This window comes from Euwallacea similis, chromosome 34 (genome assembly GCF_039881205.1).
Source record: "Euwallacea similis isolate ESF13 chromosome 34, ESF131.1, whole genome shotgun sequence".
In the NCBI taxonomy this organism is placed as follows: Eukaryota; Metazoa; Arthropoda; class Insecta; order Coleoptera; family Curculionidae; genus Euwallacea; species Euwallacea similis.
In genome coordinates this window covers 1,011,863-1,039,354 of record NC_089642.1, presented here as the reverse complement: position 1 = coordinate 1,039,354, position 27,492 = coordinate 1,011,863, and the positions used below count along the sequence as shown (strand labels likewise).

At 32.8% G+C, this 27,492-nt stretch overlaps 2 protein-coding genes and 1 pseudogene across 4 annotated transcripts in view; 2 read left to right on the top strand and 1 right to left on the bottom strand.

The window, feature by feature from the left end:
- Nucleotides 1–11,745, bottom strand: part of LOC136418329 (high affinity cationic amino acid transporter 1-like) — a 29,752-nt gene extending 18,007 nt beyond the window's left edge. For both annotated transcript variants that reach the window (XM_066404359.1, XM_066404358.1), the window contains exons 1-2: nt 11,627–11,745; nt 8,246–8,498 (exon numbers count right to left, since the gene is read on the bottom strand). In XM_066404359.1, coding sequence (XP_066260456.1) covers nt 8,246–8,474 — 229 coding nt within the window. In that variant the 5' untranslated portion in view covers nt 8,475–8,498; nt 11,627–11,745. The remainder of the gene's footprint in view (nt 1–8,245; nt 8,499–11,626) is intronic.
- LOC136418372 (histone-lysine N-methyltransferase SETMAR-like) lies at nt 6,168–7,439 on the top strand (annotated as a pseudogene).
- A 1,531-nt stretch (nt 11,746–13,276) lies between the features above and the next one.
- LOC136418347 (FGGY carbohydrate kinase domain-containing protein) lies at nt 13,277–26,908 on the top strand. 2 transcript variants are annotated; one of them, XM_066404385.1, is made up of 10 exons: nt 13,279–13,676; nt 20,630–20,741; nt 20,793–21,030; nt 21,084–21,244; nt 21,303–21,452; nt 21,506–21,713; nt 23,575–23,722; nt 24,781–24,855; nt 24,919–25,102; nt 26,669–26,908. In XM_066404385.1, exons 1-10 carry the CDS (start codon nt 13,491–13,493, stop codon nt 26,848–26,850), a joined length of 1,644 nt encoding a protein of 547 aa, XP_066260482.1. In that variant the 5' UTR covers nt 13,279–13,490; the 3' UTR covers nt 26,851–26,908. The 2 variants fall into 2 exon arrangements, with proteins under 2 accessions (XP_066260481.1, XP_066260482.1); XM_066404384.1 differs by having other exon boundaries at nt 13,277–13,676; nt 20,630–21,030.
- Nucleotides 26,909–27,492: the final 584 nt, after the last annotated feature.

Sequence of the window (27,492 nt, the reverse complement as noted above, 5' to 3'; positions counted from 1 at the left end):
TTTAATTGATTAAAATCAACCAAATTCGTGCATAATAATTGTCATACAAAATCTTCAACGATGATTGCAATCCACGTGACCGGAAACCTGATTAATTTCGTACGTTTAGATAATATATATACGGTCAATTTCATTAGCTACGTTAGTCATGTGGATTGCTAAAATTTTTGGAGGGCCCTCTTCATCGACATCATAAAATACATTTACAAAAAATATATTACTCAGTTTGTAAATCATAACGTTAGATGATATTAGCTTTGCACAATACATGTATATACGTGCTCTCTATAAAAAAAAAAATAAAAAAACCCATATAAAATAGAAAATGTTTATAATCCAACGAAAAAGTATAAAGTGAATAAGAACTGACTAAACATGCTGACAAAATAATAGTAAATGTGAATAATGACATTTACTCAGAAATTAATTAGATCTTTTATCAGTTAATTGCTTTATTACAATGGAACGCGTATATCAATTACGCTGAAATGATGCCAGCGAACTTTGAAAATAAAAATCATTATTCCTTCCACTAAAATAAATTAGGAATTATGTTAGATAATATGAAAGGAATGTCGCGGACAAACTCTCCAAAAAGCAAAAAAAAAACGATGTTACATTGAAAAACGAATTGCATCAGGTCAAGAGGTATTGAAGTTCGAGGAATCAACAAAATACTATACTGAGTGCTAATGGAAAGAGGGTTAATTGGGTTAGTTTATTTTCATATGCAAATTGCAACTTTTTATTAAGACATATAATGATTTTTTCGTAACAAATTTTATTTTGTTTGTATTCCGCCTTGATTGTTTATTTTCTGTTCACTAGAAATAGTTGCCCTGACTTCTACTTTGTAAATGGAACTCCTTACATTTTGAAAATTTTTAGTTTCGATAGAAAATTTTATCCATGTTAGGACCGTTTTATATATGGTGTTAAACGGCCTTGTCTCTCATTTTTAATAGATCGTGTGAATTTTGATGTCAAAACATGAATATAATTTCATTTCTTTTTGAGAAAATAAAAACACTTTATCGTCAATTAAAAAAGAAATGAATTTTGACGTTGACCATATTTCTGAAAGAAGACGACTTATCATTATCGGCAAATGATGAGAGAACGAACGAGTCTAATATTATCAAAAAGTAAATAATTCCTAACGAAGTTTACTGAAATTTAGTTCTGCCCATCGAAATTTATGGTTATCACGTGTATTGTTTGATTCATTAAATCATTTATTTTTCATTAAAATTTGATAATATTCGCAACCAAAACAAATCATTTTTTCCTATCATTACATTTTTGGTAAATCACTCTCTTCTATTGCCTTATTTGTTATCGTAGAAGGTGCATACACAACCTCGCACCGTTATGACGGTTGTCACTAAAATGACGGTCCACTCTGAGTTATAAGTCCTGATGCACAACACATGCACATCTTGAATAATCAAATAATATATAATATTAAATTTAAAACGAACTATCTCTCAGGGAAATGGAAGCTGTTATTCTGGGAAAAAACTATTTACACACCTCCCCATTTTTTCTATAATAGTATATAAAATATGTACATAATATCTAGGTTTAAAGTGTATAAATGGGAAATAACGTTGTAACCCAAAATTCATGTTGCCTAACTACGATATAATTGTATTAAAACTATTTAGATTAGAACCGAAAATACATAAATTGCAAAATCCATGAATAATAAAATTGTAATCCCATATGTAAACGTAACCGTAACACGAGCCATATTTCGTATATGTTTAGATTAGAACAGAAAACAAATACTTAAGTACTGCAAAAGCCATCAATAATGACATCGGAAATGGAGTTATTAGCATAAATATAGGGTCACCCAACGAAAACTTGATCCCCCCACTCCCCCCTTTAATTTTGAAAAATGAGGACTTTTAGGAAAAATCTCAAAATACGTCAAAACAAGTTTTAGGGAGACGAATCTTTATACAAAATTCAACCCTCAAACTTCACCCATATGCGTGTTACAGCAATCCTCCCAAAAATTTTAAATGGCACGAGGGGTCATATGATACCTCAAATTGAAGGTATTTTTATCCTGCAAACAACTGTAGTTTTTATTTTGATGTCCTGAGAAATCTACAAGAAAAAAATTAATTTGAAATAAAAATACTAATGCTCACTTTTATTTCAAATTTATCACAAAAAAATCATAATTAAATAAATAAAATAACGTGTTTTTGTATATGTTTAATGTTAAGAAAGGCAAGAAAAACGAATTGGTCGATAGCCCTTGAAGAATAAAAATATTAGTCATTTTAATTATTTTTGTTGTAGTTGTGGTTAATAGCGAAATGGAATTTACCCAATAAAAGCAACAACGAAAAATGCAATTTTATTTTTCTTTGAAACACAACACTGATTCTTATTTGTGACCATCAGGTTACTGTTAGCAGGTTCTTCTTAAAAGGTGCCTAAAAGTGTTCTCAAAATAATGATTTTTCATGTATTCATTCATGACAACATGAATTTTCAATGTAGTTCATCCGGAAAAAAATGTAAGCCATCGATATGTTAAGCAACTGATGAATAAGTTTGTTGCAACGGGTTCATTTCTAAATAAGGAACGCGTAATGAACCGCCCGGCTTTAAATTAAAGCAATTGAAGTGCCAGTTTTGTGTTATTTGTAAATGAACAACACACAATCAATTAAGGCAGTGTCTCAAGCTTTTGGCGTATCTGCTTCTAGTGTTCAGCAAATTTAAAAAAAACACAACTTTCGTCCTTTTAAAATGACACTGGTGCAGGAGATAAATGAAAATTATTTTAATCGTTGAATTCAATTTTGTGAATATTTTCCCAAGCAACTTCGTCAAAATTAAAATCTCCCCTATAACACTTGTTTTTCAAACGAATGTACATTTATGCTGAATGGTGCAGTAAATTGTTACAATTGTCGGTGTTGGAGCCATACTAATTCTCATTTAATCAGATAATTTCATACACATACTACTCAAAAATAGAATGTTTAGACCGGAATTCTGGGCAATAATCTTGTTAGACCATTTTTTATCCACGCAAATCTCGATGGGAACAATTATTTAGAATTATTTGAAAGATATAATTGATCCTATGATAACAGAAATTTTAGAAAATAATGATAATTTAATAGAAAATGAATTAACTTTTCATCACAATGGTGCACCTCCTCATTATGCTGTTACTGTGTGCCAATTTTTAAATTAACATTTTCTTAGACGTTGGATTTGTAGACATGGTCCCGTCAAATAACCACCCAGATCACCTGAGCTAACTCCTTTAGACTTTTTCCCGTGAGGCCATTTAAAATCGCGAATGTATTCTCCGCAATTTCAAACATTAGACGAATTGCGCCAGAGAATTTTACGATAGACTTTATTATTGCTTGCAAGTTAATGGGGAACATTTTGAGCAACTCATTAAATAAAATGTCATTTAATTTAACTTCAGCGTTTTTATCGCAAATTAATTTTTTCTTGTAGATTTTTCAGGGCATCAAAATAAAAATTGCAATTGTGTACAAGACAAAAATACCTTTAATTTTATGCATTAGATGACTCGTGTCATTTCAAACTTTTGAGAGAATTGGTGACGCGCATATGGGTGAATTTTATATAAAAAATTGTCCCCTTTAAAAACTGTTTCGACGTATTTTGGTAATTATTAAAAAAATCCTTATTTTTCAAAATTAAGGGGTGGGCAAGTTTTCGTTGAATGACTTTATATACAGATTGTTCGACAGTCATTAGTAGGCATTTATATGTTAGAAAATTTTAAATCGAATCGTTACAAAAATTTCCTGAGATCAGTTAAAAGAGTAATGTGGATGGATATAATGATCGATAATAATGAAACGGCTTGTTCCCATGACAACCTATGAAAATATCCACAACACGTGCTAAATAAGTTAACCAAATAAGAGAAAATTAGCAATATCCTTCAGCTGTGAGTGATCCTCATAACGTGCTATGTATTGACCAATAAGGAAATGATGCAATAAGTCAAAGCAGTATTGAAATCAAGAACAGGAAGCCGCAGAAACGAACAATACTAAAATATTTTAATATTACAATTTTACAACATTAATACTTCATCAGATAATATTATTCTTAGAATCCATTCACGATGTACACTCACTTTCACATGAAATGCACCACCCAGTAATAATAATAATTAAGTCTTGTAATTTTGGCAAAATAATGCTTCATAATAGAGTATGAAATGATCAAATTTTCCGTTAAAAGATACAACATTTGATAATGAAAAAATTAATAATAAGTGACATCGCCTCGTACGGCAATGCAAGCACGTACTCTTCGCGGTATGCTTTGCAACAAATGATCAATATCTTCCTGGGGTATTTCATTCCATGCTACCTCAAGATAATGTCGTAGGTCATCCACATTGTTTGGAGGCCTCGGTAAATTTCGAAGACGGCGACTCATCATATCTCAAAGATGTTCGATGGGCGATAGGTCCGGTGACCGCGCAGGCCAAGGCAGTATTTCCAATTATGTTTCTTCCAGGTATCGTCGAGTAATGTTCGCACTATGTGGTCTTGCATTATCCTTTTGGAAAATGCCATTTGGTAAAGTTTGCATGAAAGGTACTAATACTGGCCTCAGAACATTGTCAATGTAGCGACGTGCGTTTAGGGTGCCTGGAACGAACACAAGAGAAGATCTTCGGCCAACACATATCGCACCCCAGACCATAACACTAGGTGTTAAAGCTGTGTGGCGCCTTTCAGAAAATTACAAATTTCTTCTTTCACCTCGGTATCGTCTGACTTTTCTACGACCATCATTGATCCATAAACAAAATCGCGACTCGTAACTGAAGACGATATTGTTCCGCTCATGATTCCAATCAATTCGTTCTTGACACCAGGCCAATCTGGAAGCTTGGTGTTGGGCGGTTAGTGGCAGTCGTAGATTTGGGAGGTGTGAATGCAGGCCAAAAGACGAAATTCTTCTGTAAGCTGTTGCCATCGACACCCGACGATTTAGAGCTCCCATCCAATCTACTGCAACAGACATTGTTGTTTGAAATCGATCACCAATGGCCATCCGTCTAAGAAGTCGATCTTCACGTGCGTTGCTGCTACGGGGAGGACGTCCAGCTGGACGATGTCGCTGAACCCTCTCTTCAGACCACGAAGACCATATTCTCGCAATCGTGGTGTGATTCCGATTTATTCTTCGGGCAATCTCACGAAAAGAAAGTCCACCCTCCTTCATGCCGATAATTCGCCCTCTCTCAAAATCCGAAACGTGGGAAAAATTTCGATGCTGTCTCACTAGGGGCATTTTGAGATGTCTTTTTCACAGTTCAACAACAAAATAAACTGATATTTCCATGTAAATATTATTCTATTTATTTACAATTGAATAAAAAATCTAATAGGTCGATGACAAAAAACCACTAGCATTCTTTCTTTTTTACTGAAAGTCTGATCATTTGATACTCTATTATGAAGCATTATTTTGCGAAAATTACAAGACTTAATTATTATTATTACTGGGTGGTGCATTTCATGTGAAAGTGAGCGTATTTAGACTTTTGAACCCTGTACATTTTTAACAAAGAAGTATCTCTTATTTGCACCTACTAAATTGCTTATCAACGTTATCAATTAGCTTCTTACTGGATCTCATTTTAATTTCATTACAAGTGATTAAACTCTCATTTCTAATTTTTTCTTTAGTACTGGACTTCTATCAAACATTATCCTGCATTGAAGCCAGAAAAACATTCTCTTGTAAAAAAGGCGAAGAATTTTGATAAATAACAGTATGGCAGCATTTAGTACAGCATTTGACTTTTACCCGAAAAATTAAAAAAATTCTTTATCAGTTCGTAATAATGGGAAAAATCGATGATTAAAATTTTGATTGATTTAAATACATAATGAACGAACTTTACTTATAAGGAACTATTTGTCACATTTTATTTACATTACATGACACGTCCCACTAATTTCGAGGTATGATATCAAGCTGTTGTGGGAAAATTAAAATTAAGATACATATGAAAATAAAATATTAAAAGCAATAGGGGTCATTTAATTTAAATATTTTCAAGATGGGTTCGAGACTTGATGTAGTCAGATGGGCAATGTTTTAATTTTAGTAGAAACGCCATTGTATTAGGTCGTGTAGTATGAAATGAGTAGATTCTCGAAATGCCACATTCAACTGCGAATAACTTCACTCTAAATCTATATTTGGACTTGACTTTTTTATGTGGAAAAGGCACATTCTTCCTCTTTCGATCAGAGTTTAAAGTGTTAAAAATTATTGAAAACTTTTATTTTTATAAAAATTTTTGTGCAGCCATGCAAAATAGTGAAATTCGTGTGTTAATGAAATATGAGTTCCACCGTGGAACCACAACAGCTCAGACGGCTCGCAATATTAATGATGTGTTTGGTACTGAAGTCACTTCACAGCAAACAGTATCTCGTTGGTTCATGAAATTTCGTTCTGGCAATTATGACCTGAACTAACCTGAACAAATGAACCACGTGGACGACCTGAAACTCAAGTGGATAACGATTATCTGAAAGCCGTGGTGGAAGCGAATCCACGTCAAAGTGCAAGCGAATTATCGTTAATATTCAGTGTAACCAAAAAAACAATATTGACTCATTTGGCTGAAATTGGTAAGGTGAAAAAGCTGGACAAGTGGGTACCGCATGAGTTGAGCGACATACAGAAAGAACGACGTCTCGAAGCTTGTGTTTCTTTGTTGTGCCGGTATAATAACGATCCATTTTTCAATCGGATTGTTACTTGTGATGAGAAATGGATCCTATATGACAATACCAGACTTTCATCGCAGTGGTTGGATCAAGATGAACCACCAAAACATTGTGCGAAAAAAAATCTTCATCAAAAGAAGCTTATGGTGTCCGTTTGGTGGTCCAACGCAGGTGTCATCCATCACAGCTTCATGAAACCTGGTGAATCGATTACGGCTGATGTCTACTACCGACAACTGACCGAAATGATGAGACAACTGACGGTTAAGCAGCCAAGATTAGTAAATCGAAGCGCACCGCTATTGTTGCACGACAACGCTCGGCCACACACCGCACAAGTCACCTTGGCCAAACTACAGGAGTTGGAATTGGAAACTCTTTGTCATCCACCGTATTCACCCAACTTAGCACCCACTGATTACCACTTCTTTCAAAATTTGGATAACTTCTTGGTAGGGAAAACATTCAATTCCGACGAGGCTGTCAAAGCTGCCTTCCAAGAGTTTATCGACTCCCGGCCTGCAGGCTTTTACAGCAGAGGAATCAATGAACTTCCCGTTAAATGGCAGAAGTGTATTGATAATGGTGGTGCATATTTCGATTGACAATAAAAACATTTCATATGAAAAAAAAAATGACTAAAGTTTCAATTCAATTCTACTCATTTCATACTACACGACCTAATATGTATGTTTTGGCGTTTTCAAAAATAGTTTCTTAAAAGTTTATACTTTTGTATGTATTTGCATATGCGATAATCTTCAGATGCTTTAAGCAAAATATATATTTTTTTATAGAAAATTAGAGAATCTACTAGACATGTGGGTTTGCAATAAACCGATCTGAGTTGCCAACATAACGTCGGGTTGATCATACATCCAGGCCGCCGCTAGAGATTTCATCGGGTGAAGCAAAATATCAGATTTTTTTATTCGCCTTGATAAGTCAAGATAGAATGTAAGATCTATCCAACTACTCCCGTTTCAAAGGTTACGGCTTTTGAAGATTTGAAAAGTATAATAATTTAAATGTTAATATATCAAAAACGGTTGAAAATCAGAATGAGGTATATTACAAAAAATATGCTTAAAATTTTAAACCAAATCCAAAAGTGCAAAAATATACAGGGCGTTTTGTTAAAAAAAAAGTCTAATTCCGGTCTAACTAGGAACAGCCCTATCTGCAATTTTTTTAAAAATTCGAATTAAAGTGATTGAATTCAAATCTTTTTAAAATGACAGGACAGCGTTTTGAATTTTTCCAGATTTCATCGAATTAATCGATTGAAGTCTTACCTCCATCGACGTTCAAAAGATTGTTTGCTAATTTTCAAATTCAGTAATGAATGAGATCGTTTCGATTATGACCGAGAACCAGTCAGCAAATCCGTTCAATTCGATTACTGCTCTTGACTTAATAATGATTTACCGATCTGGACCCTGTACTTAACAAATTAGTCTTACCTGCAAACTTTGATGCAATTGCAGCAATTAAAAAACTTAAAATAACGGATGGTCCAGCAATGTCTTTGGCAACCTGACCCGCTAAGACATATACACCGACCCCGAGTGTGCTACCAACTCCCAGGGCTGTCAAATCGAAGACATTTAAACTGCGCCTTAAACGAGTTTCCTCCGCAGTCACTGGGTCAATAACTTTCTTTCGGGTAAGGATCTTCCATATTCTACCCATTTTTGATGGGGATATGGATTTAACCTGTAACAAATAATGAAGGATATAGAGATGAAGTAGACGTAATGAAGAAGAAATGAAAATGAGTTTGTACCGGTTTCGAGTTGGCTTTTGTATCATGTAAAAATCTAGAAACTTGTTAAATGACTATTTTGATCATATAGATGGGTACTTTAAAGGTGAGAAAAATAGCACCCGCATAAAAAGGAATTTTATCCCTCAACTCAGTTGTTTTCAAAATGCATCAAGTGAATTTTACAGTTGTGTGGAGCACCTTTGCTGTTTAGTCGTCTTTGCTGAAGAGGGGGTATAGTGAATAGGGGGTTGTAGATGCAATTGTGATTAATTGGAAGAGGATTTTTATTTAAATTATTCTATTTACTGTAAATAAAACATGATATCATTTAAAAAAATAGAATTTTTTATACATAGTGCAATTTCAATAATGTTCCTTTCCTGTGAAGCACAAAAGATCATTAATAGAGTCACTTAGAGCAGAAGTTAACTATTGCTGAAAGCAAACAATACTTTTTGCTATGAGGTCTATACTATTTTTTTCCACTTCTAGATTTAAAAGACTGTTAAGTACGTTTTCTCGCCTTTTTTCTAAAATAGTTTAAAGGCAGGTTCATAATGACATATGTATATCTCATTATCTTCCTAGCGAGCTAATGAAAAAGTTGATCACATGTTACCATATTTACATTTTCTTTACTTATGATTACCATGGAAACTAATGTCAAACAAGACGTTTCCGTTGACGTTATGATTCAAAACGTGTTACCTTTTCATGACTCGGATTTAACTTATGCTCAATTTAAAGAAGTTTATTGTAATTTTAATAGATCTTACGGTAGAACAATCATATGCTTTAATTGCGAGACAAAAATATGACACGTTTTGATGCAAAAAATTTTAAATCAAAATATAGATCCCATTTCTTATCATTTTTGAAGGATTGAGAAAAATTCTTAAAAAACAATACATTTTTTTAATTAATTTTCGAAATTTTTAGGCGTCTCAAACAAAATTTCTATGATATCTATGACATATATATATATATATATATATATATACAGGCTATTTCAAATTCGACCCTCACCATTGGAATCTCGGAAACTAGAAGAGATACGAAGTTTAAATGGGGGCAAAGTTGCGTAATCTAGCACTTGATCGAATACCATTTTCAAAATTTTAATTAACATTTAGCTGAGTTTTGTACCTTTGAAAATCTTCTTCCATTCTGCTTCCATACTTCATTTTAGGTTTTTGGTCAGTTTGGTGTGTTTGGTGCTTTCGAAATGTTCATCCAAAGTTTTAAATAATGTTCTATGCGGCTATTGTCTTTCCGGATATAACTCAAAATACATTTGAGCTGTTTTCGTACTGTTCCTATCAAATTTGTAATAAAGTCTTAACATATCCCGTCCGTTTCTCTTCATTTCTGAAGCTCATTTTCATTGGAAATCTGCGCACGCTCTAATCTCGTTTGAGGAGTCATATAGCGCGAACAAAAGAAAGTCTTTCGATGGAGTCAAGGCCAACTATGTAATATTTCTTTTTATTTAAATATTTCAGCTTTTAAAAAGGTAAATTATAAGATGTTCTACATCAATGAAATTAGAATGAAACGCACTATTTTTCTGTCGAAAAATCCAATATGGCGCCCATAAGAAAAATAAACTTGATAATGATAGCCGAAAGACGAAACGTCGGATGGTAAATTTGAATATGTCATCGTGTAGCTGAGAAAAAATTGCAATGAAAATATGCTTACGGATTTAACCTTTCTTATCAAATAACGCTAAAAAAAAAATAAAAATGGATTCTCCAATTTTTAGTTTTTCTCGGATATCTTCGGAAGTACTTGGAAAATCAAAATTTTGAAAATGGTATTCGATCAAGCGCTAGATTGCGCAACGTTGTCCCCATTTAAACTTCTACATATCTCTTTTACTTTCTGAGATCCCAATGGTGAGGGTCAAATTTGAAATACCGTATATACATGTATGGCTGAATTTCATAGCACAAATACAATTGACTCACATCACAAAATTCAAGTTTACAGTGAAGCAATTACAGTTACGAAAAAATAATAAAAGGCACATTTGGTCTACAATTATATGTCCCATGATTATCTTCATTTTTCTTTTTTTTGGTGATGTATATTTGTTATTTTTATTTGCTTATTAGTACTTAATACCTATATCTTCCTCACTGTCAAATTTTGTCACTTCATATTGTTTATCTACTTGTGTAACACTGCATAAGAGCATTTCGGGGAATTAAATTTGGTTTGAGACATTATGTCGAATTTTTTAATGTCATCACACTAGAGTTCAAAAATTAAAACTATTTGGACATATGTATGTATATAAATACATATGTTTAATCAAGCAACACTACTTGAAATGCACTTTCTAACCAATTTTGAAATCGTGATCATAAAATCTCATCATAAAATAGACACCCTGAATGTGATTCATAAAAAATAATATAATAACAATAAAAATAATCTATATTACACAACTGCTTGTATGCACAAATATGAAAGTGCCACATATCAGTGTGTATTTTCATAACCACCTGTAAATACATTTACAAACCCCAACTAGTTTTCTAACACACTTATCATAAGCCAAAAAAAAAGATAAAAATAAATTTTGAAAATTTAGTTTGTATTAAATAATTGAAAATGATGCACCATAAAATTACTCCATTAAATGTGCAACTATTGTTCCATTAATCGAATTTGTATAGATACAGAGTTGATTTACTGTTTATGTGAAAGATTAGAAAAGAAAATAAAAGAGAAACATTTTTTAATTCATAGAATTTATTAACAATTATTCCAATAAGGGGCCCAAATTTAGAAAAAATTCTGCAGTTAATGATGCTAAATCCTTTTAGAGACCTAAACTAATTAGCACCACACAATATTTAACGACTGACATGAGATTTGCATCTCAAAAGATTAACATTTACGAGGATGACGACGATGACCTAAGTTACAGGTTGTATATGAAATTCCTTACTCTGAATTTAAAGTTTATTTGAATATTATCAACACAATTTTAACACAATGAAGTTATTTATTTAATACAAAGATTATAAGATGTATAAATAAATAAAGATATTGCGTATGAACTTACCCACAAAAGATAATTGTGCGTTAATAATTATTTTAAAATTAATAACAATTTTTACGCCCCATTTCTTTATTGCTGATAACTGATAACAATTTTATCAAGTAAACAATAGAATAGACAACGACAACACAATAAACTGTATCAACTGACAACGACAGCGAACGGACAAAGGAAACAGGAGGAATGAACGAAAATATCTGCAGCAACATATTGGTAGAGTATAAGCGCTGACGACGAAAATGTCGCAACATTGGAATGGTGCGCACGCATATAATTTTATTGGTTTTATTTTTGTTTGATGATTGATAGATCTCCGAATCACACCGATACATAATAACTATCTTTTCTAAAATCTACTAACATTTGAAAAGAAAGCGACAAATATTTCTAATTTTTTTCAAATTCAAACGCTTTAATAGACTCAATAGTCAATATAATAAATATTTTATTTGAAAGAGGTAAACTTAATATAAAGTGAATAATGTAAATGTAACAAACAACTAAATTTGGTGATTTTTAAGGAGACTCAGAATTACAATTATCCTCCTAGTTTAATAGATTTGCATGCCTGGATCGGTTTAATTTATATTTCCGATTGCTAAGCATTTAAAAACAATAAAATTCTAATTATTGAGTACTCTTAAAGGCAAATTACCTACACCGTTATATCAAGAATAATTTCAAGTTTTTATAACAAATCATATTGCAAGAAAAAAAGCTTTCTGTGATATTATCATATTATAGGGATGATGCAATATTTACTATTGTTTATTATCGCCCTCTATTATTGGTTTCTTGGTATGACCACTTTATGACGGCACCAATTTTCTAGAAAACCGTAGCACCATTTTTTACGAAACAAAACGTGAAACTTTTTGACTATGGTGCCCCACGGGAAATTTTGATTTTTCAAAAGATTTCATTGCTTTCGTGTAACATTTTTTACTTAAGGATGATTCATATTATTAGTAAGGTCAAATATTGTTGTGTTCATCTTGTATTGTTTGTTTGGCCATCCTCTAATTTTCTTATTTTATTTCTTCATTTTTTATGAATTACCTGAACCAACCTGATTTTTTATATTGGAATACTTCCACGGAGTAAATAGTCAATTAATGGTTATGCCATTTGAAAATGAATACATAGGTAAATTTAAAAGAAACCTAAATTAGATAATTTAAGGAGATTCACAAAACAATTATCTGTTTAGTTTAATAAATTTACATGCCTGAAGAGGTTTAGTTGGTATTTGTCATTATAAGGCATTTAAACCAAATAAAATTTTAATTATTGAAATTCTTTAACAAAATTGCGTTCACCATTATATCAAGAATAAGTAATAAATTCGAGTTTATAATAAATAATGCTATAGAAAAAGAAAGCTTTCAATGACATTATCATATTATAAATTAAAAAGAGAAAAAGTTTTAAAGAATAAGTTCGATCTAAATAGATCATGAACTGGCTTCATTCAAGCTCCATCCCATAAGCTCTAGAACACCCTGAGTACAGAAAAATTCAAATAATATTTTGAAAACACTGAAAGGTTAAAAGTGTTATGGTAACCAGAGTAAGAAAACAATACTTTATCAGTTAGTTAAAATATTTCAGCAATAAAGTGATATCCAAGTATGCAAACCAGTAAAATATAGATAGATACTCCAGCAACGACACCAATAACGATTTTATTTCCCTCGCTCTGCTATGTGCGCTTAATCGTTAGCAACCTTGGAATTAACATCGAGGTTTCATACAATAAAAATCATTAGTTCTCGTCTTAAATCAAATCGATACATCTGTGGATATTTACTCTACGTTCTTAAAAATCTAAATTAAACACCAGAGAACATAGGGACGTTAAATAAGAATGACTTCCAGGTCATATTTCGTAGGCGTGGACGTTGGGACGGGAAGTGTAAGAGCCGCGTTGGTAGCTGAAAACGGTAAGATTTTGAAGAACCACGCAGGTAGCACGAAAACTTGGAATGTTCAACCGGATTTCTATGAGCAGTCCACTGACGACATTTGGGCCGCTGTTATTAGTTGTGTCAAGGTAAAATATACAGAGTCTTTGCAAAATTCATATTATTACAGATTTAACGGATTCCTAACTCCATATACAGGGTGTAACGTTTAACTTGAGACACTGCAATATCTCGAACAATAGCGCTCTATGAAAAAAATGTCTATTATGAAAGTTTAATTTTCTGTAGGGAAAATAGATTGATTCTAAAATTAGTATCTTTCTGCTCCTTGTGGGGGGATGGTGGGTAAATTGGATTTATTAAATAGTATCCCTTATTTTTTTTATTGCAGAATGGAATTCTACGGCAAAAAACCCGTAGAATTTATCTGGAATATTTTTTTCGATTTGCCATAGATGGCGCTGTAATCAACGAAATTTAATTTTCCTTTCGCTTATGATTTACATGAATGTTTGGTGAAATCTGCTTAAAAAAAACCTTATTCTCACAAATTATTGGGGATAAATAAAAATAACACATTTTTATTTGTTTACATTTTTGTTTTAAACGTATATAAAAAAAGAAATAAATTGAATAAACAACTAATTTTACTAAAAATTTCGATATTAATATTACATGGGCACATTCAGCAGGCATACTTCTCATTTGTGTTCAGTCGTTCGAATTGCCTATTAATAAGTGCATTGAAGTTGAAAGCCATTGTTTTAAACTTACTTTAAAAATTAACTGCAAAAAGTTTTAGTTTACATTGATTTTAAAGCAGATTTCACCAAACATTCTGGTTTATTATTGGATTATGGATTATACTGGATTAGAATAAGCGAAGAAAAAAATTAAATTTCGTTGATTACAGCACCATCTATAATGAATCGAAAAAAATGTTCCAGATAAATTCTACGTGTTTTTTGACGTAGAATTCTAATCTGCAATAAAAAGTAGGGGATGCCATTTAAGAAATCAAAGGTACCCCTATCCCCTTACAAGGAGGGGCAGAGGGGCACTAATTTTAGTTTCAATGTATTTCCCCTGCAAAATAGTTAAATTTTCATAATAGACATTTTTTTCGTAGAGCGCTTATTATTCGAGATATTGTGATGTCTCAAGTTAAATGTTACACCCTGAATACCAATTTGTGTGTAACCAATTTTTCATTACTTGCAAAACGATAAAATAAGAAAATATGACATTGGTATTTTTTTTCTATCTTGAAGAAAGAGAGAAGTTCTCAAAGCTGCATTCTTGTCTTCTTCAGACTTGTTTCACCGATATTTTATACGTCTACAAGGAGTTCTGTTTAAAACTTTGAGAACAATTTAACATGTAGTAATATCCAATTAATCGCAATTTCCATAAAATAATGGCATAACTTCTAAACCTTTCGGTATAAATGATCAAATACATACATTTTTAGAATCACGAAAGATGCCTGATTTCAAATATACAGGGTGTCCCACAAGTGTTTCATTATATTTCAGTGAGTAATAGTACATTGAAAAATAATATGACTCCCCATATAAATCATATTCCAATAATGCTTCATTAAGAAGATACAGGGTGTTAAACTTTACTTAAAAAATCCAACTTTTATTGATATATTCAAAACCGTTTGAGATATGTAAGTGAAATTTGACACGTTTTGAGAGTTAATGTAGACGCATTTATTTATGCAAAAAGGCTATTTTTCATTTCACCAGTGGCGTGCGTACGGACACCACTCAGCACATTGTTAAAGAAAAAAATGGTGCGCCACTGCTTTTTGTCAAAATAAAAATTATTTTTAGAAGTTTAATTTCATTTAGAAGAGAAATGATCACTTGACTCTTTTTCGTCCGACGCATCGTTTGCCAGTAAAAAATTGAATACCGTCTACATGCACAAATAGTATGCATATCCGCAAGTTTAACTAATAATAACGATTAACTTAAATCCAGATAGCTGCTGTCAAGTACTTGACGTATTATGATATGCGTTGTTATGACTACCCTACAAATTAATGTATTGTCATTAAATAACAACTTTTTATAAATATTTTATTGAATGTATAATTTTTTTCAATTGTGTTAATTTGTTTAACTTAATAAATTAATTATAATGGCTCAATTTACATCAGCTGAACTTGCGGATATGCATCTTATTTACGGAATGGCAAATTGTAATGGCGAGCTAAATTATGTCTTGAACAAAATGGCCACCAATTTGAACAATTTCTGTAATATTACGGCAAATAAATAATATTTAAAACACACTTAATATTATTAAAACCATTTAGAGAATATCGTGCATATAGACGGTATTCAATTTTTTACTGGCAAACGATGCGTCGGACGAAAAAGAGTCAAGTGAGTATTTCTCTTCTAAATAAAATTGAACTTCTAGAAATAATTTTTATTTTGATAAAAAGCAGTAGCACACCATTTTTTTCTTTAAAAATGTGCTGAGAGATATCCGTAAGCACGCCACTGGTGAAATGAAAAATAGCCTTTTTGCATAAATAAATGCGTCTACATTAACTCTCAAAACGTGTCAAATTTCACTTACATATCTCAAACGGTTTTGAATATATCATTAAAAGTTGGATTTTTTAAGTAAAGTTTAACACCCTGTACCTTCTTAATGAAGCATTATTGGAATATGGTTTATATGGGGAGTCATATTATTTTTCAATGTACTATTACCCACTGAAATATAATGAAACACTTGTGGGACACCCTGTATAATAATATATAGGGTATTCCATTTGAAAACATTGAAAAATTTGAAAATAGATAGTCTTGTTCACGCTGTATAAAAAATAAAGGTATCTCAAAAATTTGAAAGTAATTTTGAAAAATAGAACATATGTACTATTTTGTTACATAATAAGAACTCTTGCTTCTTTTTTAACGTTGAAACTGTAATTAGCTAAATTAACCTTTATTTCTATTAAAAAATGGTCATAGCTATTAAACCATCCGGTATAAAGTGTGACACCCTTATATTTTTAAAATGAGGAGAAAAAGCCGAATTAAAAAATATTAAAATGTATAGGGTGTTTCATTTAAAAAATTATGTTTGGTATGTCGCACGTTTTTGGACGACCCTCTATACTTCCTAATATTTTCCGATTGTGCGTCTCTAAAAACTGTACAATTTTTGTGGAAAAAGTTTTTCTCTATCTTTAATAGTTTGTAAGTTATTTGCCGTCCACATACTAATGGGCCACCCTGTATATAGACGACTTTTTTTTATTTCACGGCCTAATATGGCAAATAATTACAGCATATTTTGTGTCACTACACCCAAATTCACTGACAACTAAATGTTGAAACAAACAGGAAAAAAATTAAATTTAGTAGGGGGTCTTATCACCCTTCGCTTTAATAACTGCTCGAATTTTAGCAGACATTGTATTGATTAGAAATTGACACATTTCGGAAAAAAAATTGTTCCACATTTCTTGTAGTTTAATTTTTAAATCGAAATAGTGCGTTGTGGATTATTCTTTAAATGTTGTTTCATTTTATGCCACACATTTTCTATTACATTCAGATGCGGACGGCTTGACGGATTAGATAAAACTTTTACATTATTATCCCCAAACCATTTTTTTGTAGATCTTGCTGTGTGGCAGGATGCTCCGTCTTGTTAAACAATAAAATCTTTAATGGAGAGTAATCGTTTTGCACTAGGTAAAAGTGAATTTTCAAGAATTTCTTGATATTTTTGGGCATTTATAGTGCCATCTATAAATTGTCCATACGTGTCATTTCCGTGACAATAGCGGCTTTTAGGGAATCTAGTGTGTTATGATGATGTTTATTAGTCTCCCGTTCGACAACGCTTCATACATAAAAGTCCAGAGGTTTACAATCGGGAAAGTTAGGTGGCCACATGTTTGGGGTGACGTAATCATGCAGATTTTCAGACATCCAATCTTGTGTTGCGGTGGCTTTATGTGATGGAACAGAGTCCTGTTGAAACACGTATGATGGTCTCTCATCACGCACGCTGTCTATCCAGTATTTTACAGTTGTTTCCAAGACCTGAATATAGTAAGCAGCAGAATTCATCCAAAGTCCTTGGGGAAAGAAATGGGGTGACATGACGTGCCCTTCATTGCTTACCACTCCCAAAATAATGGCTGTTGACGAAAATTTTGTATGCATAACACGAAGAACTTCTGAAGGGTTCGAACATAGCCATCTATCGTTTCATCGGTTTATTTTTTTATTCTGGTTAAAATTTTTTTCATCTGAGAAAAACTAGAGCATGTCCAAAGTTTCGAGATATTTTAACTTGTTTAAAAGTGTTTTTGCTCGGATTAAACGTTGTTCCCGGGTTTGCGTCGTCATAAATTGACCTCTACGCATTACGTAGGATTCGAATGTCTTCATGGATAACAAAGCTAATTGTGCATTCAGAAACATGAAGGTCTCTCGATATGGCTCTTATAGATTTTAAAGGGTCATCATCAATAATACCTCGAACTTGTTTGACAAATTTTACTGTTTTTACACTGTCTGAGAGTTTTTCATGCTTTTTACGCTTGGCAACACTTTCCACGTTGTCCTTCCATGCCTCCAATTCCCGACGAACTTTATACATATACAAACGATCGAGCAACTTTCAAAAACTTAAAAGTTAAAAACTTTTCATGTCGCTGTGATTTGCATGTGTAGCAACGATTACAGTGTCTTTTCATTTATTGAGTTAGGTATTGTCCCCCATTGTTGATTTAAAAATAAACAAACCAAAAAAGTTATTATTTATCAGCGGTGACCACATACGTAGGTGTCCTCAAATATCTGATGCACCCTGTACAGGGTGTTAAACTTTCAAAAAAAAATTGCACATTTTGGAATTTCTCGGACACCGTTTGAGATATTGTAATAAAATTTTTGTATGATTATCTCTCATCCAAATCGTCTTCAATGGAGCAAAAACAGTGACGTGTTTGACATAAACAGTGACATATGCACTGACGTGTGACTAGATACTTTTTATAAAAAGATGTTACGCCACTGTTTTTTTTAAATTAAAATTTGTTTTTGAAAAGGCTGTTCAAATTGGGAGGCAAAAGTTCTCTTATGTTTTTTCCGACTGACGCACGGTTTCCGAGTAAAAAAGGAAAGGTGTTATCATTACTTAATTAATTACATGAGGTCTCTAAATTTTCTTATTTGTATGACTTGTCCATTTTGATTGTTTACTGTACCTGTTTTCAAGGCAGTGAGGACCATTTCCGGGTTGTTAAGACTAACAAACTAACAACAAATAAGCATCACATTTTATTTATTAAACATTATATTATTTTGTTTAATTAACAAATAATATTTTTATTTTTATTTATTATTATTATTTTTATTTGTTGTTAGTTTATTGTGGTCGTAACTAATGAGTAACTAAAGTAAATAACTAAGTGTGTAATTAATGAAAGTGATAACACTTAAGTGCAATGTTCTTGAAAATAAAAGGTATGTGATACCTCTTGTGTGTAATAAAATTTACGAGTATATTAAGATAACAATAAACTTTTTTATTCATAACGAATATGCTTATTCATTAATCATAATCCGCTTCAATTGAACAAAAGAAAATGAAAAATTCAATTTTTAGGACGTTTTTTCCTTCTCCTGTAAAATTATCATTCTGCTAGTTAAGAGGTATCACCACTTAACTATCGAAATGCATTTCTTCATATAGAGTCGCGTCATTTCAAACTAGAAATTTCGGAAAGCTTCGATACCTGGCGTGAACTTTCCAACAGCATCTTCGGCCCCCTAGACTAGATAGTGTTGCGTAATGTAATTTAAATTCCTACGAATTAGGGGGCGCGAAATTGCTTAACTTAAAACAGGGGGGCGCTAAGAACAAAAGTTTGAGAACCGCTGCTCTGTTGTGTTTTTTTATTGATTGTGAACTAACCTGAACTAATATTGCTCCGTAGGATTAGGCATTTTAAATGCTGCATTCCATGCTTTTCTTTTCTTTGACCGTTGCAGAAATGGTATTACCGCATCAGTCCCATTTGATTTCATTTTCCAAGATTCCTTCCAACAAGAATTACGATGTTAGCGCGCTCCCGAACTGATTAATTTTTCTCCTCTAGTTATCAATATCTGAACACTGGAAAATGCAGTTATCCACGGAATCGACGATTTTGCAAACCCTGCCGTTCGGTTCGGTTTCCGCTATTTGGAGCGTGAACTCCCTGAAGCTTCTGCGACATCTAAACTCCTGAATTAAGTAATAATTCAAACGCTTGTGTTTGCACGAAGTCCAGATTTTGAGGTCCGAGATTAAAATTTGATAATTTAACCAAATTTATATGGTCTGTTGCTTCCCAGCTTCCTACTAGCAGGCTCATCCTTATGCGAGGATGGTCTGCAAAGTGTCCGACCTATAAAAGATAGAAGACATTTTTCTTAAAATTTATTTTTTTTACATAGTCTCCTTACAAATCTACACACTTCTCTCTGCGACACTCCCATCCCTTTAATTTATCTAAATAGTACTCGCCATCTTTTTCTGTAAAATAATCGTTTACGAAGATGATAGCATCCTCATTTGACGAAAATATCTGTTTTCTGAGCGTAACTTTTAGTTTATGAAACAAAAAAAGTCGCTTGGGGCTAGATCTGGTGAGTAAGGAGGGTGACCCAGCAATTCAAATCGGAATTCGTGGATTTTCACCATGGCAACTGCTGTGGTGTGAGACGGCGCATTATTTTAATGAAACTATTTTTTTTCTGCAAATGCAGCCATTTTTTCCACTATTTTTGTTGTCAGCTTGTTCAGTAATGATGAATAATAATTTCCTATAATTGTTTTTCAGGTTTGAAGATAATTGATTAATATACGAATATGATCAAAAACACTCGTGTAAAAACGCAAGAATAATTATTAAACATCCACGTGTTTTAGCGATTTTTTACAAATATTAATTTATGAAAAGTGCCCATTATTTTGGTTTTGGTCAGCCCCGTAAAATAATTACAATTGTAGTTTGAGTTGCTGGATGTGTATTTTCACTTTTCCTTAGGAAGTCATTAAGGACGTGTCGCCGCAAGATATTAAAGGTATTGGCTTCGATGCGACATGTTCACTGGTCTGCGTAGATAAGTTTGGAAATCCCCTAACAGTCAGCCCCTCTGGTAAAACGGAAAACTTCTTTAAATCTAATCAGAAAGCGAATAAAATTTTAGGCAATAACCAACAAAATGTCATATTATGGTTGGACCACAGGGCGGTGAAAGAAACTGAATATATTAACAGTTTCAATCATCCAGTATTGCAATACGTTGGAGGAAAAATATTTCCAGAAATGGAAACACCTAAATTATTATGGTTGAAGAAATACCTAAAAGATACGTGGGAGAAGGCTGGATATTTTTTCGATCTTCCAGATTTTCTAACATGGCGAGCCACGGACTCAACGTCCAGGTAGTTACGTTAACTTTTGTTAACCTATTTGGCATTTTGGTCCTACTTTTTAGATCATCTTGTTCTTTAGTTTGTAAATGGACCTACCAAATGGATGTAGACGGTACCGAATCTTGGAATAGGACGTTCTTTGAACAAATAGGCCTATCGGATTTGGCTCAGGATAATTGGAGCAGAATTGGATCAGTTGTCCAGTATCCAGGAGCCCCAGTGGGTAAATTTCCGGCCAAAACTTATAATATCCAGCACTCTAAGGGACAAATTAATTCTAGAAAATGGCTTATCTGAAAGAGCCGCCAAGGAATTGGGACTTTTTCCAGGAACTCCAGTTGGTACTTCAATGATAGATGCTCATGCGGGCGGTTTAGGGTTAATAGGCTGCAAGGCGGATAACATCGATCCTCACTTCGAAACCAGAGTTGGTATGATCCAAAATTGAACCCCAAAAAACATTTTGCACCATGAAATCTTTTAGGACTGATCTGTGGAACATCAACCTGTCACATGGCTGTAACAAAGGAGGCCACATTTGCCCCTGGAGTTTGGGGCCCTTACAAAAACGCCATGATCCCAGGCATGTGGCTGAACGAGGGAGGGCAAAGTGCTACTGGAAAATTATTAGATCATGTCATTGATAGTCATCCAGCCACTCCAGGAATAAGAAAAAAATTGCCAGGAAACATGTAGGTACCTATACAAGAGATATACAAAGTCGTACAAGATACGACCACAACGCAAAAAAAAGTTCAATATTTCCTTGAGCAATTAAGTTAGAGCAAAAGGTTAAAAGAGAAAGTCTTATTGCGCACATTTTGAAATTCTGGACGTACTGATAAGTAGATATGCAATGTGCGGACAAAGCAGGGTGTTTCAAAGTAGCGTTCTAGAAATCAGCACCTTTTAAACGGGACACTATCGTATATATGGAGGATTCTCAGCAATTTGTATGGAGCATATCTCGTGCTTCTTTTCAGAATTTTTACAAATCAAGCACGAAAATATACATTTTCTACACTAAATATAATATTACACTTCTTATGGATTCGACGAACTAACCTTGAAAAGTTGTATAAGAATGTAAGTTAGTTCATTCTAACTTAAGCGGTTTAGGCCTAGACAAATGAATATCGATTCAGCTGAACCAGAACCTGTACTTGAACCATACCATACATAAGAATAGCATTGCTGTCAAATTACTGTAATTTGTGACATTTGCTGACATCATAGTAATCGAAAAGATTTTCTGGTTATGATATCTAAAGAACTAATAAAGCTTTGAATTGAAATTTCGGTAATTATTTACTTTATAGTAATCTTTCTGATCACTTTAATTTTTATTTAAATATGTTATTTGTGGAGTGATTCTAAGCAACTTTTTTATATATGTTGGGCTCGGAAATGCTTCCTTCATATATTTTTTTTAGTTTGAAACTTTTTCCGAAATGTGTTGCGATTGCGATATTAAGCTGATAAGAATTGATATTATTCATTGATCTGTGTCAAAGGTCGGGAAGAGGATTTTCATTTTGGTTCAGGTTAGTTCAGGTTAGTTCAACTACCTCAATAACAATTACTATGTTTTATTTTTTGTACCTTTACATGCTTTGAACAGAAATTTTTTGTTTTCAATACGGAATTTCAGCCAAAAAAAAAAAAAAAAGAACAAATATATTCTATACCAGTCGGATATTTCGTTGGTATTGGTATTGTGGTTGTATTGTGAAATAGAACTGTGCAGATATGAAAATCTACTGAGTGATTCAATATTGAGAAAATGTCTTGTAATAGCTGAACTTTTTCGTTAAAGGATTTTACATTACTCCTGCCTAACCAAAGACAGCTTGTGGATTTTTTAGTGGATCATGGAATTTTAAAAAGATTTTTCCAAGGCAAAGACGTGTGGACGCATGATAGAGGTCAAAATAACAATTTGTTTTACACGTGTTCTAAAAAATACCGCAGACAGAAGACATTTCAAAAATGTTTAACAAAAACCAATGCGAAAAAGGGGACATGTTTTTTTTAAGACGCGTTTGCCCTTGGAGAATGTCCTTTATTTTATTGTTTTGTGGTTGAAACTGCCATTTCCTCGCCAAAAATTCATTATGAGGGAACTAAAGCGTAGTTCCCACACAGTTGTGAAATGAAATTCCTTTTACAGAGAAGTTTGTATTCTATGGGCTAGTGAACATTCCCAAAAATTAGGAGGAGCTGGAAAAATTGTTGACATTCATAATTTTTTCATTGAGATTGCTAAGTTATATCCACCAAATGTTTAGTTTTCTCCTCAAACAACTCTGTTTTAAATACATTTTTTTTACCCGCCCAGCACCCCTATTCGCTCCCCCATCCCGTAAAATTCTGAGCACAAAATAAATTTTTTCGGCTGAATTTTTCTTTCGCCGATGCTGTTTTTGTATCCTTCATGAATAATAGAACCTGCTTATATGCGAAATATTCTTTACAATAAGAAAATAAGAGAAACCCGTATTGTAAACTGTTATCAAACAATTAAATATTTACTTACAAGTGACTATTTTACAGGCATATCACTCAATATTTGAACAACGTAATATACGATTTGGCCAAAAAACAGCAGTTTAGCAATCCAGCGTATCTCACCAAAGACATCCATGTTTATCCAGATTTTCATGGTAATAGATTGCTGGCTAATCCAACATTAAAAGGAATGGTATGGACAAGTGCAGGTGTCCAGATTGTTCAAATTTAGACTGTCTTGGCGGGAAATTCTTATTTCAGGAAAAGATACATAAGACCTGATATTAAGGTTATCGTCTAAAATTTTAAGAAACCTTTATGGGTGAAGTACTCTTCGTCCTATGTTTAAGGCCTAATGCGAAACTCGGCCGTTTTCGCGCAGTAAAATTATTGTCCCTCGCGCATTTGCTATCTGAAACCAGCACATGTTCACGTAAAATTGTTTTATTTCATCGTCCGTGCGCATGCGTCAATTAGGAAATGAGGTTTTTCCTACAGCATAATACTGGTATCCATAGCAACAAAGCACGACACGTACAAACAACCTGGCGGCCATTTTGTTGACAGCTTTATTGAATTCTTAAGGTTTAAGGAAGTAAGTGGATTTGGCTTTTCACTATTTCTGTTATTACATAAACTGAATATTTCTATTCATTGTGAAAATTTATTGGTTGAATTCTATATCACTAAAATATTATAGAAAATGGATTTACATACAAATAAACGAAAAACGACTTTGCGATTAAATAGTATGTTCCAGACCCAGTGGTTTGTATTCTTAAAGGTGCTTTAATAAGAAGAATAAGACGTCAAACAATTTTTCAAAACCTTTGAGAGTTTCAATGTAACAGAATTATGTCTCAAATTTTCAAAACCAAAATCAAAATTAAAAAGCGCTCTCTCCCTAGATTCTTAGGATTTGAGAGATTCCATATTGGAATGACGTAAAAGTGACATACTCTTCATATTATTTTTATCAAGAACTCTTCAAAATATGTAATTTTGACGTCATACTAATAGAGAGTAGCTCGAAAAGCTTCTCACGAATAAACCGCATGTACCTCAGTATGCATTGAAAATAAGTCAACCCTATTTTGTCCATCAAGGTTTCCTAAAATTTAGACCTATAACACTTTTATCAGTTTTCTTTTATCTCTGGTAATATGAGTATCCTGCCAAAGCTGCTCAAGTATGAACATTCTGTACAGTAAGGTTTAATTAATAAATTATATTTGTAATGATTATTGGCAGATTTCTGGATTAACATTAAACATCGATGAAGAAAACTTAGCCATGCTCTACTTAGCGACGGTGCAGGCCCTGTCGGTGAGTTTTCTTTTTCATTACGTTGTTCCATGTATTTCTGCCCTACAACATAATACTTTTAAGTATGGAACCCGTCAAATAGTAGACCGACTGAAGGAATCAGGATACCAAAATATAAAATCTACTCTTATCTGTGGTGGTCTCAGTAAGAATCCAATTTTCACAGCTGCCCAGGCCAACGCATGTAATCTCCCTGTTATATGTCCTGATGAAATTGAAAGCGTTTTGCTGGGTGCTGCCATTTTAGGTTAGTATTAAATATAGGGTGGTCCTCCCAGAAGCGCCCAAGGATCGTAAAATAACCAATTATCAAAAAAAACTAAGAAAAACGGTGGGGTGATAGTCTTACAATTAAAATATTAATTACAGAGCCATAGTCCATGTTATACCGCAAATAGATGTCGATTTTTTTATGATTTAAAGTTAAATTGGGATTATTGTGTTACCGTCGAATGAATTTACTCTTAACTAGCTAAAACAAGATCCTTATTTTTAAGTGACTTATATCTAGGTAACCTTGTGTTATTGAGGAAAATTGGTAATGCTTTAAAAACTACTCTAAAAATCTTTAAAAAATATTTTAAGTAAATTTTTTAATAACAAGTCATTTTCGTACGATAAAATAAAATTTTAATTTTTCACGGATATTTAATTGGCAACTCTGCCAATTTGACATATTCTACTTAAGTCTTAGATTGCGCAATTTTGCTCTAATTTCATACACCTCGTATCTTTTAAGATAATTGAGATTCCGATGAAGCTTAAAAACCCCTGTAAATCTTAATTTAATAATTCGGAAGTTGCAGCCGTCGAAATTTCCACAAATGTTTCTGCAAATTTCTTCACAAGTCACTATCTCGAAAACAGTTTAAAATTATTTGTCAAATTTAGAAATAAAATAATATACAGGATGTTCTCTTTAAAATAAGAAAACTCTAGAGTGTCCCAGGAAAATTGGTACAAATTAGATAATAAATAACAGGTCATCGAACTTTCAAGCGACTTTACGACAAACTGGGTAAGACTTCATTTCGTTTAAAATCAGATAATGGAAAATAAAAAATTCTTACTGTGAACCAAAAAGATGAAATCTTTATTCAAATACTGGAAGAGTCAGAGCATGAAGGAAAAAAAGTCAGCAACTTATCAATTTCTAAATTTTTACAGCAAAAGAAACGATTTCCATATTATTTTATGCCTATTCCAAGTTTCTAGCCGAGGAATTTTCAACCAAGAATTGGTTTGTGCAATTTGTTTCTCCAAAAGCAACATCATGATCGTTTGTTCTTTAATAAAATATTGTTTTCCAATGAGGCGAGGCCACATTTACGAGGAGGGGCATTCATGTTTAATTGAAGAAATAGTCATTCTTACAACACAGAAAATTCTCATTTAGTGAAACAACATTACTTTCAACATAAATTTTCAATTAATGTGTAGTGTGCGCTTTTGGGAGATACACATAGTAAGTTCCTTCTTGAAAATAAATTTTCCACATCGATGGATTAATCGAGAATAGTGAACATCTGTGGCCACCATGAAGTCCCGATTTAAATCCATTAGAGTTTTTGTTTTGTTTTTTGAAGTCGTTCGAAAGAATTTTAAAACATAGTTCACTATTTAACTTTAACAGCTTAACTTCGGAATGTTTTTTAAATTTTTTACCGCTGCGATTCCAGCTTCAAAATTAATCAAATAATGTTTCGCATAAACATATCTTCATAGAAGACATGTTAGGGAGAAACGTTATTGATACTCTTTGGTGGTATCTCTTGCATTTAAATAAGATTAGTTCAGGTTAACTTTAATATAGGTGCTGTGGCTGCAAATCATTTTGGTTCGGTGGAGCACACTATACGCTCGATGGGTGGCAAAGGAAAGGCTGTGTTTCCAGATCCTGGCATAATAGGTTTTCACGACAAGAAATACCAGGTTTTCTTAAAGATGCATGATGATCAAATTAAATATAGAGAAATAATGGAAGGATTAGTATAAGAAGTCTTGCAAAATATGTTTTAATATTAGCAAATACATATATTTTTAATACTAAAGATGACTTCCGTAATATCTTTTTTGTACTTTTATGACTTATCCATACATTTTCTATAGAAAGTGTAAGGTTTTTCCAGCAACCTCAGTTTCCTGGCTCACTGGAAATCTACAATATTTTAGTTAAATACGTTTTTACCTTACCTATACAGGGTGTCCCACCAGGATCCGCCGTTAAAAGTTTTGGGACAACTATGAATAGCAAAATTATAAAAATTTAATGATTTGGTAAAAGCCTTGGGGTGAACTCATCTAAAAAATTTTTAATGACGTCAAACTTCCGGTTATACCGGAAGTCGATACTTGTTTACTTATTTTAAATGGAACATCCTATATATTTTTCCACTTTTATATTTTACGTTCAATTTTAATACAAGTTTATTAAATGTTGGTTTCCTTAGAATTAATAGTTTTCAAGATATATGCAATTGAATGTTGAAAGTGATACATGCAGATATCTGCAGAATTGCAAATTGTTAACAAACGGAAAGGTATTTTCTAACCCTCATTTGCCACAATACTGTAGAAGATCCATATTTTAGTATGCTGCTGAGTTTTGCCTAATATTTTCTACAGGGCGTCCACAAA